Source organism: Stylophora pistillata, chromosome 1 (genome assembly GCF_964205215.1).
Source record: "Stylophora pistillata chromosome 1, jaStyPist1.2, whole genome shotgun sequence".
Classification (NCBI taxonomy): domain Eukaryota; kingdom Metazoa; phylum Cnidaria; class Anthozoa; order Scleractinia; family Pocilloporidae; genus Stylophora; species Stylophora pistillata.
The window spans coordinates 35,538,113-35,555,204 of record NC_142519.1 but is presented as its reverse complement, the minus strand read 5'-3'; the positions used below and the strand labels follow the sequence as shown (position 1 = coordinate 35,555,204).

Below are 17,092 nucleotides of genomic sequence, written 5' to 3'. Positions count from 1 at the left end.
TTCTTTTAATACCCGTTAATCTAATGATAATTAAGAGCTAAGATAACCCAAACCATCAAATGGGTGCATTTCCAGCTAGCCCTGTCTGCATATTTTTTGGTAATCGTTTTTGCAGGTACCTGTACCTGAATTACTAAGTTGTTTATTCTGGGTAATGAAAAGGATAAGGCACCCCTCTGTGCATTCATGACGAGATCAGACTTTAAACAGCATGTGGTTAAGATGCGTGCTTTTCCTTAAGAAAAAACACAATGAAGCAATCTAAATTATATCAATCTATTAAAATGTAAAAACAAGTTGAAATAGAGCAATTGAAGTAACAGCGAGTCCTACAATGTTACTGATGGCAATGGTTTCATCAAGAAACGGATACCGCCATTAGCCGTATACTAGGTAAGTTGTTTCTTAGATATACTGATTTTTGGTTTGAAACAATACAGAAGGACAGCAGAGGGAGAAAACATATAGCATTATCACTTTTGATTCAGTCCAAATATGATTACTCTGTAATTTTTTGTCACAAGAAATTGCACAACAGTAAAAATCATCTGAAAATCGGCGCAAGGAGTCGTGGAGGTACTTGACTAATGCGTTAAAGATGAGTTGATACCGATTTGAAAAGGAAAAAATTGGAAACTTTACTCTCAAAGGAGAAAGCGGATGAATGAAAGAAAAAATGTTTACGTTAACGTATCTTCGTACGTATATGTAAAGGAGCGGAATATTTGGCAGTTTTTGGTCATTTAGTATGGTGAGATAGATAATTGTTTCGAAGACGAAAAGGGGTTTCAGTCTGCTTGATCTCGGTATGACAGGTTAACATAAAATAAGTAAAGACAAGCTCACAAGTAACGTAATGTCTGGGGAAGAAGAGGATTAATCAGGATAGCATTTAATGTAAAGTTCAACAGTAAAGGTAAATTTGCAAATTAAACGAACGGTGACTTATTTCAACTACAACTTCCCGATGGCGAGGTCATAGCCGGAAAGCTAGATGACACAGACCATTTTAAGCTTGGTTTCAGCGCTAGTCTTCTTGTTTCGATCTTAGTATTACATGATACAAGAAAAACGGATCGAGACATCAAGTCAGAATGATTCATGCATGCATGCAATTTTTCCATAGCCAAAGAAAAGATAGCAATGTATATTTTTGGAAATTATTTCTGTGCTGGAACCGAAAAGACCAGACCAAACCATATCTGGTTATTGTGAAAAACTGTAGACTGAGTTGATCAGTTTTTGCTTTCTTCAACGAACCAACTATTATTCACCGCACTCTGTCAAACTGTTATAAAATCCTGTCCTATGGAAAGTCAAACATGAAGTAGGACTTTTAGCATGGAAGCTATCCTACTCAATATTCAAATTATACATACTGCACTCAGCCCTGGGAACCCTTTGGGAGCCTCTGGAGGGCTTGCTAGCAGGCACTACAAAATGTTTTTTATGTTGATCGGTTGAAGATGATAAGAACGTCGCAAGCACGATGTTGTGAATACATTACTGAATAGGCGACTGCAGGTAATATCAGTTCTGAAGACAATGCCTCCAGAGATTTTCGCACATGCTGTTCTTTGTTCCAGGTCGCCAATCGACTTAATCGCCATTTGTCATGCAAAATTTTCTCTCTTGCAGATGCGGCTTTTCAAAGACTGATATGCATTGATGTACAAACCTGCTTTTAAAAACCAGTTATTTAATTACAATTTTGTACGTGAAAGAATTCAGGAAGTACGTATGATCTAAATTTCAAAGCTCTTCAAAGTAGTCTCCCAATTTCTCTTTTGCGAATGACATAACAATACCTTTGGTCGATGACTAAGACTATAGCAATATATTAGACATGCTACATGTTGGATGGGTTGATTAATGATCTTGAATCTGTTTTGTTTTGTTTTTTTTTTTTCAATTTGTCGTATTCAATCATTTCATTGCGAGTTGACTGTTAAACATTGATATTATTAGATGAAAAGATCGTCCTTCGCCAATCTTATAATCATTCGCCGAAGCTTACGACAATTCGGTGACACAACAGATATTCTTTATAAAACTACAGGCCTGGCCGAAAATTTATTCGGTAAGTTCATGAGACTTTTGATCTTCAATTCGTAGTGCTTGAAACTAGCTCAATGTACATATAAAGTTCTATTTAATCTTCACAATTAATACTTATTGACGATAAGGGTCATTTTAATTATGAGTTTAAACTAAGGACTATCACTCATGTTGAGGAAATAACTAACCTAGTGATTTATACAATACCTTGACACTAAATGCGTCTTTGACCGAGACACGGAATCCAGGCGAGGGTATAAATTCTCTTTTGATAATACTTCGACTCTAGAATTTCTCAGTCTGCATCTTTCTCGGAATTGAATCGTCTGATATTAGTTATTAAGTTGGACGTTTTCGGACGTAAACAGATTTTTTTCGCTAAAAAATTATAACGATTGTATACACTGGCCCGATTTACACTCTAGACGGATCATCCGTCTAGGACGAGCTTGGGCAAGGAACGGTAGCTCGTCTGAATCCGTCTGTGTATAAACACGGGCAACCAGTCGGATCATCCATCCAGAGCTATCGCGATAGTCTGTCTTCTCAGACGAATTATCGTGGATAACTCGTGAAGACGGATGATTCGTCGCTGTGTATAAATGCGGGAAGAAGACGAACTATCCAAAACTACACCTCGTTACAAGAAGCCAGCGGTTGTTTTCAATAAACTATCAATTCAAGATGGCGGACAAGTTAAATGATGGTTCGTACAAGCCCAGAAAGTCAAAAAAAGAACGTGTATGGACGAATACAGAAATGAAATACCTTGCGCTTTTGTTAGCAGAGGAGAAAAAACACTTGTGTCATTGCCGCCATTTCGAAATTTTCCGCCATTTTGAATTTTGCCGCCAATGCGGCACTAAAACATTTGACTAGGGCCCAAGCCTTTTCGTTATGCTTTCTCGGAAATCCGTTCAGAAAACTCGTCCAGTACAAAACACGGGACGAGTCACACGACAAACCGATAGTTCGTCTCATACTCCTTCACGTATTTATACTAGACGGATGATCCTTCTCGACGGATGATCCGTCTGGACGGATGATCCATGTCGACGGATGATCCGTGTGGACGGATGATCCGTGTGGACGGATGATCCGTGTGGACGGATGATCCATCTCCAGTATAAATCGGGCCACTACTATGGTGAACAAGAGACACTTGAAAACCCGGAAGGCTGAAAAAGCTGGAAAATATATGCACAAAAAATACACCTAGCTAAATTTAGCTTGGTTTAAAAACACTACAATTACTTCCATTGTCAAAAACAATTTTCTCCTAAAGTGATAACTTGCCATCCTTGATGTGTCTTTCAGTATGAAGCAGATGGTGTTTTGCTAGACGACTTCCTTTTAACACACAAGCAGCGTTTTATCACGTACAGTATTGAATTGTATTGTATTGAGTTGAATAATTCAGCTGGACGAGTAGGCTGATGAAACTACCCAAAAAACTACTCGCCAAAGTGTAACTTACAAAAACTCGCTGATGTGTAACGAGTACGTTTAAGAGTCTACAGAGAAATTTTCGCTGTTTTATCGATGGCTAACAACTTTTAATCCGACTTAAATTCACTATTCATATTTTTAATCTGAGGGGGAGCGTGAATTATGCTGTTTTTTGGGTAAGTGTATGAAGGCATTTCTTAGCCAACCGTGAAATGTCCTATCATCACTTAAATATATCAGTAAAGTACGTGTGCACAGCGGTCGTGTACTTTGGGATAATCAATGTGGCCAGTGACTTCACTCGACCTTATTCGAGAAAAAGAACAGCCACAAAATGTAGATAAACACGAAAGATGGGGTGGAGAACTCGGACAGGTCTTCAATAGAAACTGTCTTCAATCGCGCGAGAAATAATCGTAATTTGAAATACAATTAAGGGTTAATCACGTGGGTCTTACATTCTATATAGGGGTGGCCGAACTCCATCTATTCACGAACTTCAAATTTTCTCACAGCAAAAATATTCTTATAACAAAATCACCATTGATGCGTAAAAGTGACAGCTGTATACATAAAAAGCTGCACTAACCAAATTTCAATTGTCCTGCGACCATTCAAAACTTTTGTTTCAGCGCAGTCCAAAAATTAGCGAAAAAGTTAGTTGGTGTGGCTACGGACCAAAATTTGCAATGAATATCATTGTGTGATTTCGCAAATATTTACACTTTCCTTTTAAGTCAAGCTCTCAATCCTAAGAAACAGCGACGAACTCAAAAAGTCTTAAAGGAGAATTGTTTCTATTGTTTTCAGTTTTCTTGTCATTCAGTACGAAATCATTTTCTTCCTAAGAGATGTTTACAGAAGTATCAATATTATTCATTCTCAATCTACCAAGAAATTCAAATATGTTTGATAAATATTAATAGCTTTTGTGTCATGTCATCAGGAATTGAAATTCTAATGATAAGATTTATTCGCGGGTGTGAATTGTAGGTTACATTAAGTTCCATTTGCGAGAATTTTGTGTTTGCTAAGTCAGAAACAATATAAATAATAGCTTTCGTTGGAAATAACATCTCTACTTCTCCCTGACAAAGGCCAAGTGATCAAGAGCTGGATGTAATTAAAGAGGAGCATTTTATGGAATAACTGTGGTAGCTTTCAGTAAAGAAGACATAAACATTGGCTACTGTACCGTCCCGTTTATACTTCAAGGCTGGCCACATTTTGCTCCAGATCATTCGCAGAAATTTTTAAGTGTGTCAGTTGGTTGGTGAGCCTGATAACTTATATATATTTTATTTTGATACATGCAGATATCAGCCATTTAAAAGGAAAAAAATTAAAGGCAAAGTTGTATATTTAAGAAAAAATACAAAATACAAAAAATCTTTACCTCTATTCTATTCATTTTCTGTTCAAAAAAAATAGAAACGAGTAACTAAAAACCGATCCAGGAAACATTTTGTAAATGAATTTCGATGCTCCACAGGCAACATCTTTGATAAACTGAATGTAATTTGCTAGTCATGCAATGTCAAACACGATAAATTTACACGACTACGTGACCGGCTTACAAGTCAGTTTATTCTTTTCAATTGCAGGGTTTTCTTTTTCTATCCTGTTCTGTTTGCAAAACAATTTAAAGCCTATGGAAATAGCATTGTTCCGTTGAAATATGTATTTTATTACCATGAAGGGTCTTAGTACGTAAAACAACAATTGTATGAACACGTGCTGAGATTTTTTATCGTGAATTTGAAATGAAAGCAGGATGTTGCGTATTTCCTTACTTTGTAGCCTGTTTCTCGCTTCAGAAGGAGAAACTTCCGATTTCAGTTGAGTTCCTGATTGTGAAATGCCTTTTAGTAGATGGATAAATCTTTGAAGCGTCCTTTGAAATTGTGGTTTATTTAGCAAACGGCAATGTTGACGACTCAACAATATTAACACCACTGAAGACTCACGGATATTGCTGCAAAACTGTTGTATCTTAAAACCCACAAACAGAGCTATTCACAGGAGAACAATTTGGAACGATTTACATCATTTAGAATCAATATCACTGCTTGCCATTAAACTGTAGTCACGGATCGAATGGTCAAGTTAAAAAACATGAAACCAAGACAAAAAAGGTCGAAATTATGAGCGTTTTCTTACTTATTCCATATATATGTAAACTGTTGTCTGCCATAGCCACTAGCTTTTTCGTTTTTAATTTATAGGATTATTGGCCATGATCACAACATAACTTGTGTCTAAGAAACTGAACACGACTGACCCGTGAAACAAACCGGCATGAAGATAATACATTTATATTTCAGGAAAAATTATTTTCATTCAACAATGTCCTTCTGTCACTCATCTATTGACTATGTTGCTCAGTGTCCAAAGCAAAAATATCACTAACTTATTATAAGCCGACCACGACTACCCTTAAAGAATGATTCAAATACAACATAACAACAAATTAATAACTAATGAGATTTTGCTTGGGAAAGGGGAAGCAGAATTGTTTCACTCTGTAACTGCGTTGACTTGTATGCAAGAGATCTAACTCATGATCACAATAACCTGCCAACATATATGCCAACCGATCACAACGCGTTTTTTTCAGTTCGTTATGATAGGGGGGTTTTGCATCAACTTATTTTCAGACTCATCATTTAATTTTTTTTCGTGCAATTTTACTTTTTCCCTTTTCCGCATATTTTTTTTTCTGAAGCCCTTTGATTCTCATTTTCGACCATGATGTCTTTTGATAAGCAACTCAGCATCTTAGACACATACAAACGATTGTTTGCTTATTCACCACAGCTATGCAAGATCTCGAGTCACAGCGATTCTTGATATATTCTTTTCCCACATGAATGAAATATTTTCTTTTGGAAAATCTTTAATAAGATATATAGAGATACCCTGACACTATTCGTTAGTTGGAAAAAAAAAAACTTTTTTAAAACAATGAGATTGTAATCCATATTAGACTAGAAAGTGGCTGTCGCGGTGTTCACACGTGAGTCAAAGTTGTGTTTAAGAAGAAGCATGCTTCTAGTCAGGTACCATAAAAAGGATCTACAAGAATATATTGCTTTTTGCACGAACACTGTCAGCACATAGAGAAAAAAGAATTTGATAATGGACTGCGCCATCTCGAGAAAAACTTAGTAACCTGGCTGCACGCCTGCGAGAAGGGCATCGTTATTAGCGCTGCGGCAGAGTTCTGCAGGGGATCTGGCACTAACACTTTATCAGTGCAACTCTCAGACATCTCGCCGGCCAGCGTTGCTCAGGGCCTCAAACTTTCTCGCTGGCGCAGAAGTGCTGTTTCTGAATTACTTTTAATGAGGGCCTATTCGAGGCTACCAAAATGGTAGGTCACCCCAATCCATGGTTTACAAATGGTGGCTGTTCAGGATGCTGCAAAACGGTTTTTGTTCGAGTAAAGAATGCAGTTACTGTCCAGCTCCTAAAAAGCACCCTAAGAAGGTATCAACCCTCAGCAAGAAATAGAATTAAGTAGAAACTTCAATAAATTCGAAAATCCGTTACTTTGGAACTCGATATTGTTTCTAAAAGTTTTGAAATGTTAGATAATGCAAGAGATCATCATCTGGAGGGTTGAAGTTCAAGAATTGAATACTTTTAAGTCACATCTCAAGCAGGAAATGACGTCAAAAAACGCGTTTTCTGTCGCCAAAGAATTGAGAGGTTAAGTCCAATTTTCATCAAAACTAATCTACTCTATAGGTGTAAAGCTACCGGACATTATCTGAATTGTATGGCCGGCATGTTCCCAGGACTTTTTCGTTTTTTGTCTACTGTTTTATACCATATCTACTTTTGACAAATCTGTCAGAAATAAAACTACTAACACGAAATTATGATTTAAAGTTTCATGTAGGCTCAGGGAAAGCTCAAGTGTGCCGGTAAAGCGTTTATCTAACTTACATCTTACCCCCAAATATTCAAAACAATAAATCTTGCACTTTTAATTTCGAAGCGGTTGCACAAGATGGTTCCCTGAACAACCTTAATATAGAGAGAACCTCAGACCTAAGACTAAAAGACGCTATAAAAAATGCAAAAAAAAAAAAAAAAAAACTAAACATAAACCATTAGACGAGTAAATACTTCATAAAAGTGCGTTAGTAAAGTGCGGACTTTATAAAGGAGTTGCTCTTGTGATTTGCGTCAAAAGTCTTAAGTGAAAGCGTTTGACAACGCTAGGGGAACAATATCGCCCGGAAAAAAAAAACTATAAAGCGTGAGTACTTAAAGGATTGGCCCAGAAAGCTTTCATTTAAGATTAATGCATTAGCTATATCCATCAGAAACGAAGCATAGCTTGATTGAGTAACCTGGGTAAAGTTATTCTGCCGTAATGATGACAAAGTCAGTTGATTCAAACTTGTTCGCTCTGATCTCTTCTTAGCCGGACTAATCCCGAAATCACATTTTTGTAAGGTGAGTAAAAACATTCTCTTGAGTTTAAGATGGGAGCTTGTATCGCAAGATTAGTGAACGATCCAAAGGATTACACAAACAAAGATACTATCATGATGATGAAAATATCGCTTTATGTGCACTTGCTCGTTGAAGATATTCTTTGTTTCAACTAACTACTCGCAATTCACTACTGGGTTTGGGTTAGGCGGACGTAGAGAGCGATCTTCTTCTCTTTACTGCCGTCGTTTGGCTTTAATTGTCGAAAGGCTCAACGAAAATTATGGGTGCAAACAAGAGATTATACTCTCTCTTGGTACAAACTGGTACGAAAATGGCGTACTTTGGTGGAATCTGCACCAGGCTTCCCATTTCCAGTTATGGCTGACTTGATTTGAAATTTTCCAATTTTTTCTTTTACACTTACACTACAACACTTTGGCTGCTGTTTGCACCTCAATCCACTGCACTCTCATATCTACAGCGAAGAAAATTTCGTAATGTTTTTGATGCAAGAGCAATATTTCCTATAAGCATGCTCCAGCATTTGATACCCTGAAGAATTTGTAGTTTCCTCTAATTTCACCACTAAGTTTAAGGTCTCTTCAATGTCTTTATTCACCAATGGCACAGTTTTATATAGAACAGTTTAACACCAACATTGAGTCATTGAATGAAACCTGAGGAAATGTTGAGTAAAATGTTGTTAAACGGAAATATTACTTGGCAACTAAGAGGAAATTGGTTCATGTGAAGCCAGTTGCGTTAGTTTTCGATACGAACTTAAGAAACAAAAAGCTCTTGTTATGTAATTGGACCTATTTTGAGAAATGTGGTGCAGTTAATAAAACTGAGTCACGGAAAACGTTTTTCGAGATTAGTTTTGCTCTTGTATCTGTGAATATGGAATGTCTAACAATAGTTCCGTTACTTACTTAATTGCCTATAACGAAAAAAAAAAAAATAACCACAACTATATACATGCCAAGATAGCTAATATATACCAAAGCTTGATCGTGAGCTAGCATTTTCCCAAAGCAACTGACTGGATCATTAGATATAGATCACTCAAATGTATATACGAGCTTGCTAATAGATAATTAATCAGTTATTTTTTAAAACTTGTTTGGCAGTAGAACGAATATTAGAAACGTTTTTATCGGTTTGAATGTTTGCCATGATGCATTTGTACATTATTTTGTGTTTTGTACAAAAAGTGTTTCTTTCAATTTATGATGCAGCTAGCACTTCTAATTTGAACATTTGCATGTGGTGGCGGTATCTTCCACTGATTGCATTATTTTCTCTTCAGTTATATTGGACTGAAAATCCAGTGCATCGATATACTGTAATGCTTTGTGTTTTCTAGTTCATTTAACAAGAACACAACCTGGAGGTGCGATTAATTTGTTATGGCAGACTACCTCAGTTCTATGGTCAATACTAAGCAGTGGATCTTTTGGCTAAAAATTTCAATTTTTTTTCCTTTTTTTCATCATTATTATAGTGTGTATTCCTTTTTACTGTTCAGACTAAATTTGATCCCTTTCCCACGGCCTATAACACTCGAGTTCAAAGAGTCTAGTCCCCACTGAAACTGATTGTGACGAACAGCCCGTGATGAATCATGAGTCATTATGCAAACTTGAGGAAATAAAGAAAAAGGTTTTAAGGCGTTAATGGCCCGAATTAGTTTTACCTAATTAGGCTAATAGCCCTACAGAAGCCAAAGGTCTAACAGATTAAAATGTTTTCAAACCATATGTTTATTCGTAACTATGTTACGAGGTCTTGTTTAGTATCACCTCTTGAGCAATAATTAGTTTTAAAACATAATTTACATGTGCTACGAGATTATAGGGCATTGCATTGGCGCAGGAGTTTATAACCACTTGATTAGCTTAAGTCGAAGCTGAGGGCATTAATAGAGTTGAAAGTATTGTTTCTGTATCTATATTACTATTAGCCCTCCTCAGGGGTAATCATGAGTCAACAAGAAGCACAACTGTTACCAAAACAGTCATTAAGTCACGGAATGAAATAATGCATGCGTCCAGACATTGAATAATTTTGCATTTGCATTACCATAATAAAGAGAGCAATCCGAGGAATCAGGCTCAAAAAAATGAGACACCTGTTTGGAGCAACTGTAAAACTTTATCAGTCAATTGTCATCCCCTATAGAATGATAAAAAAGGAGAGATCAACAAGGCTCAATATGGTATGAATTCAAGTTTAGTAGACAATGACATTCTTTAAATTTGTATCCATTCCTGTCGCGAAGAAGGCGATTCATAGCTTGGCTCGCTGGATGCTATACTTTAGTCTTTCCTGTAGCAATTACAACTTCAAAATAATTTATTTACATTCGCATTGTAGCTCGTCTTTTGTCGTTTGCATGCTAATTTTCTTCAACTTGAATGGATACCTTGTGTCACGTGACATTAACTGTGATGATGTTTTGCCACGGTTTCCTGTAAAGTCAAGACAGATTTGACGCAGATCGCAGCTTTTCACTTCTCAAATAGACTACGAAGGCTATACTAGAAAACACAAACTTTATCTTAATTAAAATAGAAATGGATATCCGTAACATACTCAAAGGGTTTTGTCGTTTAAGGGATGTTGCGACCAATATCTGCCATGGACCTTGTTTCGAGCAGTTGTCAAAGAGATTTACTAGCAAAACTTGCTACAATTTTATTTTATCAACGAACAGACGGGAAATTTAGCCTCTGCGGGTTTATAATGTGCCATAAAAAGTTACTAAACCAAGCAAGCATAATATTGTGGTAGTTACGTTGAATTTAACACCTATATTATAAATGCTGCGTCATCGCTGGCCACAAACCACGCTTTTAGGGAATATTCGAGTCGTTCAATATTGAGTTCGATTCAATTCTTTGTTTATTTTTCCAATTTCATGTTTATTAATCGATTTTAATGCCTTAGGCTACAGACTGGGTCAATACATATCTAATCAAACATCGTTCTGTTAAGATATTACTATTTTTTCTTTCACTTGTTCCTTGCTTGGATTTCCTTCGAGATGAGTTTTTTAGGTCCCGGCAATCTCAAGTAGCTTTATGCGCTCCTTGCTATTTACAACTTACTGCTCCTGGAATGTCCCGTAAAACTCAGTTAGCGGCACTCCGCTGTGTGTTTCGAAGCAATTGGTGTTTAATAGGCTGATCGCTTGATTACTCGTCACTCCACATGACAAACTATCAAGAGTTAATTAATCATCGCTTAATCTTTACACCAAATGCTCAGCAGACACTAAACTCAGACATATTCACCTTGTGAACAAGACTCAACAAGTCTGCACATGCCGTGGGTGGCGACCTTAGAGTGTTTCATAAAAATTCAGTGGAACATCTGGCTATGCTGTACGTTTGTTTAGGTAAACTCCACCAGTAATTAGTCTCCAAGAGGCCTTTGAACAAAGCCTAACTAATCTGTCTTAATCTTTTCAGCTTTGAGCTTTTGGAGCAAGATTCCAACAGCATTGTCCTGCAGCCAATACTCACCGTAATCCAGCTGACAAAAACGGAACAACGGTATAACTAGGGACAATTTTTTCGATCATCCCTCCTGGTTTATGAAGGATAAGATCTAGCGTATCCATCATGAAGCCGGATTTTGTGGACGACAATAAGGTTCCCGAACTCAGTAAAACTACTCAACCGCTATCGTACACAGCACTGCATGGCCGTGTTTTGAAAACTTCAACCTCGAATGATTTACGAGGTCAAACTTTATTTGCACAGACTTTACCGAAGAACGGGCGAGTTCCTTCGCCATTAAGGAAGTTCTCAGAGACTTTTAAAAGAAAGGGATTCGCTAAATCGAGCGTGACCGCGATGAAATCAAGGAATGGGAGTATTTCAAGTGATAGTGGCGAAGGGTCTCTTTCTGATTTTCAGGCAGCAACAAACGAACAAGAAAAGTTTAGCTTTAAGAGCTTGGGACGCTATCTGCCAAACCAAGACAAGAGAGAAAATGGACAGGAAACTCCTATAAAGAAGGGTTCGAAAAAAGCACAAAACTTGACTTTTCGCAAACCACGTAGATGTAGTTCACCAGCTACGCCTCCGACTAGACAAAATTTTGAATACGGTTTTCAGGCTGGAAGTGCAACGCCGGCTTTGAAGTCGAACTTGAAGGGTCGTTTAAATCGTCAACGAGGGTCTTCGTTGCCCGACACTCTAGACGGAGGTGCTAATAGTATTACTACCAATAATATCCGGGACTCAGGTACTTTTAGTATCGGCTGTTTGGAAGAAGATGACGAGGAATGTCAATATGGCAATGATGTGCGTAAATGTTTTGATTTAACGCGACCACTATCAAAACATGCCAAGTCTTCCGTTTTACTCATTTCCAATCAGAACAACCACGAGTTCGAGTACATCGAACTAAACAAACGTCTCGATAAGGAAACTCTACAGGCATCAGCAGCTATTCTTGACGAAGAAGGGATGACTATTCTACATCGAGCCGTCCAAAACGGATTTGCCAATCTTGCTAAGTTCCTCGTGAACAGTGGTGTATCAACCGAGATTGTGGACTTGCAGGGAAGAACTGCTCTTTGCCTAGCCTTCGAAATCGGAAATTATGATTGCGCCGAGCTATTACTCAGACTCGGGGCAAATATTAATTTCGCCATGAAAGGTGGTAAGACGATTTTGCATCAAATGGCCCAAGAAGGAGACTACAAAGCAGTACAGCTGCTAGTGAAAAATGGAGCGGATTTGAATATGGAGGACGACAAAGGATGGCCTGCTTTACATTATGCGTTAAAGAGAAAGGATCTTAAGTGTGCGGCTCTACTCATGACCTCTGGAGCAAACATTCATCGCTACACAGAGAAACGAATTCAAGAATTTTCCATGTCCATGGAAATTGTGAACATCGGGCGAGTCAGAATGGACAGTACTCGAACAGTTGATGAAGACTTGTCACCCGATCTGGAAGTTACCATAATCTAGCTGTGAGACAGGCCCTGAGTACACTGCGGATTCCTTCTGTTTCTCTATCTTTTTCTCGCGTGTAACGCCATTTTGACGCAAACATTTAATCTTGAATAACTGAATAGAAGTAGCGCTAATTTTTGAAGGTATATAAAGTGTACGTGTTAAATTTACGGTGACATTTCGATACTGAATAATATTTTACTAAAGTGCCACATTATTGAAGAGCACGTTGCGCCTGTGTTGTTCCAGTATTTTCTCCATTTGCAAGCGTTTGTAACTGAGTTTTTTTTGCTGTTGAACTATGTTAATCTCTTTTTAAGAGATCCTTAGCTATTCAGAAACTCTAAACTATGATAATATGATCGTCTACGCACAAAAATAAACTCAATCTAAAAGCGAAACATTCTTAATGCATGAATCATGGCTGAGAGAGTTCCATGTAAACATGCTCAAATAGTTGCCACTGTAAAATAAAATGTTTATAGTTACAGAAGCTGTAGAAGAAAGAGAGGATCGCAAATAATTTACTTCAATGATAGACAATGCAAATTATATGTTTATAATTAAGTTACTAAAATTGTTTGTTCAGAGTTTGATGGACAAAGTATTAAAATTAATTCAATGATAGACCGGTCCGACCTATTTATGTTTGAGGGATTGGTTAATTAAAATGAGCTGAAAACTCCTTGCTATGATTGAGATCCCGTCTTCTGTTCGCCCTGTGACCTTAAGTTTGAGAAAATACTCCGGAAAAATTACTTGACAAGAGTAAGCAGAGCAGAAACATTGATTAATTCCAACTTCTTAACTCATTGATTAGCTATGACGAAGGGCTAGCGCTCGAAACGTCAGCCATTCTACATCATTAACTCAGTCGATAAAACCACAATTACCTAGTTTATTGGCTAACAAGCTCACTTTGCCGAGCTTTAATTTGATCAAGTAAATCTGATTTACATTTGTTTTTCGACGGAGGAGGCTGGAAGCTATTTGCCTGTTGCTGTCCTAAAATCTGTGTTCACTATTTTGTTTACGACATTGCCCGTATTTATCATAATTATCTTAACAGATAAAAAATATGTTTTCCATTTTTCATCGTTGGGTACTGCCGAGACTACGTCGCTTAATTTCTGCCGGGGTCAAAACAGTATGGCATTTCTCACTCACCGATTCGTTTTTTTTTTCAGGTGTACCCTTCCAAGTTTGTCTATGATTAAGTACTACATGGTATCGTATTGCTAATTCATCTCAGTGTTCAAAATATTGAGATAAATTAACCAAAATAACTGAATTTTTTTGCAGTAAAAACTTATTTAATGATGCTGAATACGACCTGACTATTTTTCAATTTTGTATTTCACAAAACATTTATGGATACACTACTTTTCAACAGTTTCATTTTAATGAAGCACCTAATTGTCTCTCGATGGACGTTCTGTAAAGTATGTCGTTCAGTTATGATGAAAATGAATTATGTTTTGTACCCGGGGGTGCATAGCATTAAAAGAAGCTATTATTTAGTCAGTACCGCCTATGGTACCGCCGAATGCGTCTTGTACGTTTTTCGCCGTTTTCAGATCAGTAGTACATAATTATTAAATCACCGTGGCTGATATGCGCGCATATCAGCTAATATTATAAAGTACCACTTCATATCTTGTTAAAAGCAGACAATGCTCGATTAAATAAAGCATTTGAAAGACGAAAAAAGGAAAAACTGAAAGGGGGCTATTGAAATTCAGTTAATGACTTACTTTTTTCATTGATAAGTTCTGAGGGGCCTATCTGTCAACTGTGTCAGAAAATAAACTTTTCTAAAACGGAATGCCGGTTTTTTATGTTAACAAATATTTATGAAGGTATTGATAAACGTTTATGATAGTTTTCAGGTTATCATTCAGGTTATAAAAGTTCCCACGACACTTTAATTTGCACGTCATCTGGCCAGAATATTCGTGTCTTTTTCCATGTAAGGCATTGATACTGTTAATACAAAAGAGATCTCATAGATAATCAAGACGCCATTGATATCGGATTCGATTTAAGCCACGAAAACAAGACTTTGCAAATGAAAAGAGGATTTCGTCAGCCTGTAGCAAACTTCATCGTAAGCCGCCCTTGGGGCTGGCGAAGACACAAAGTGTGTTCTCGTTTGCTTTGAAAATGTTCTCCTTTTTTAGGAACAATTCCCACCTCTCTATGAAAAATTTTTTTCTCGTAATATTACAGCAAGTATTGACCGGGAAGCCCCATATTTCTCTCTAAGGAATTGGTCTATACAGTTAATCTTATTTTTAGAAAATATACAATATCATAAAATTTAAGATCTCAATTGTTCGAGACTTTCTTGACTGCAATCATCATGTTTATTTAATCTTTCAGGAATCTATTATACTTCGTGTCTGCCGGTTGGTTTCAGAACGTGTGCAATGCCGGAAGAAACCGTTCGTTCACAGAAACGATAATTTAATCTTCTGTAAACACAATAATTTGAGAATCAAACATGACATTGAAACACTTTATTGGGTAAAATATTGCTGAAAAAAATGCCTTAAGAAAATATTTAAAACAACGGAGACTATAAGTATACAAAAGCAGCATATACTTTTTACGCGAGTCAAACTTTTCAATGAAAAATGCTCGCAGTCTTTCCATTTCTAGTAAAACAATATAACACAAAATAATCAGTCTGCGATACTGACACACCGTTCACAAACGCCAACTTCATTAGTTAAGCCATAAACGAGAATTGTAACGCAAGCTCGAAGTCACTGTTATTGTTATAGCTAATATATGAATGATGTAACGGTAAATACCACTCGCTTCAGCCAGCCAGTAACTCGACATATTATTTCCTTATGTCAGTACATCACAGGTGGTTTGTATAGCCTGAGTCTGGTTCAGTCTCCTTCTCGGTTCCTGTTAAGTGTAGAGTAAGCGACAAGAAACGGAAAAATCTTTAATTATCAATGACATTGAAATCAACAATTTTGGCTATGCCTCGAGTATTTCTATAATTCCTTCTTTGAAGGTTTTACCGTCATTTCATCTTGAAGATAAAATATTCTAGAGTATAGCCCAAATGTGTTGGTTGCTACGATCTACGCAGAGGCATAATTAGATGGGAATGGTTTGTAGGAGGAGGTGGGGGTCTCTTGGATTTCAGAAACCCCTCATTTGAGCTTTGGCCCTGACTTTACATTTAAGAGGGAGGGAGCGAGTATCGCAGTTGAATTCCTCGAAATAAGCTTTTCATTTCGAAAAAAGAAAAAAAATTGATTTCGAAACAGATCCCGCGATGTATGGGAAAAGGAGGAACTTAAAGTCTGGACTTGCTCTGCTTCTCAGTTGCTGACACTCTAACTATGTAAACGGGACGTCACAAGACTGCAGTATTCGTTGATGACGTGTGTATTATATTTACAAATTTCAACATTTTTTTTAACTCTACTTCCTACTCTTCAGGAATTGATCCTTTATTACCTGATTTCGTGGAGTTCATCCATATAAAAATACCCACATAAACGCGGCTTTAAGTCAGCTAACAAACTGCATCTCACCTTTTTCCCCGAAGACTGTCTGATGAACTTGAAAAATTATAACAAGTAGCAAGCTAAAAGCAGCGAGTGAGCTGGCCACGAATGAGAACACATTTTGTACGTAACTCCCACACTCTTGACAATCGGAAGAATCACTAGGTAAAAAAAGCAATCATTTGATGGAATAACTCTTTTTAAACAACATTTATTTGCTTTCGTAATTCTTTTACATAGCCCTTGAGCATGATTACTTTTAGTAATGAAAATCCCCCCTTCGTTTACCCTACATTTATATCTTGAGTCAATTTCTTTTGTTTCGCGAGAATATCCCATTGAATTCAAAGCTCTTGGAACGCATTTTATGCGCCATGAAATGCTGGTAGAATTTATAGTTGGACAGGATGGAATCAGGAGCCTGGTAAGGACGAGGGCTGCAAAGGAGGAGAGGAGAAAAAAAGACCAATAGCAACAGCTTCGAATAACAAGAAGAACAAAGAATAAAGAAAGGAACATGTATAACACCAAATAAAAACAAAAACAAAAAAAAAAAAAAAAAAACAATGCGAAAGAAAATGGAAGAAGAAATAAACTTAAGCAAAACAAAGGACAAAGAAGAAAACAAAT

General features: G+C 37.0%; 1 protein-coding gene across 4 annotated transcripts; it reads left to right on the top strand.

Moving 5' to 3' along the window:
* Positions 1-276: 276 nt before the first annotated feature.
* LOC111326319 (uncharacterized) lies at positions 277-13,556 on the top strand. 4 transcript variants are annotated; one of them, XM_022930289.2, is made up of 2 exons: positions 277-393; positions 11,430-13,556. In XM_022930289.2, the coding sequence occupies exon 2, from the start codon at positions 11,583-11,585 to the stop codon at positions 12,942-12,944; it is 1,362 nt and encodes a 453-aa protein (XP_022786024.1). In that variant the 5' UTR covers positions 277-393; positions 11,430-11,582; the 3' UTR covers positions 12,945-13,556. The 4 variants fall into 4 exon arrangements, with proteins under 4 accessions (XP_022786024.1, XP_022786023.1, XP_022786022.1 ...); XM_022930288.2 differs by lacking the exon at positions 277-393 and adding an exon at positions 7,816-7,974; XM_022930287.2 differs by lacking the exon at positions 277-393 and adding an exon at positions 10,027-10,174.
* The last annotated feature ends 3,536 nt before the right edge of the window (positions 13,557-17,092 follow it).

Excerpts from the sequence above, each read along its gene's own strand:
- LOC111326319 (XM_022930289.2), top strand. The coding sequence starts at position 11,583 with ATGAAGCCGGATTTTGTGGACGACAATAAGGTTCCCGAACTCAGTAAA.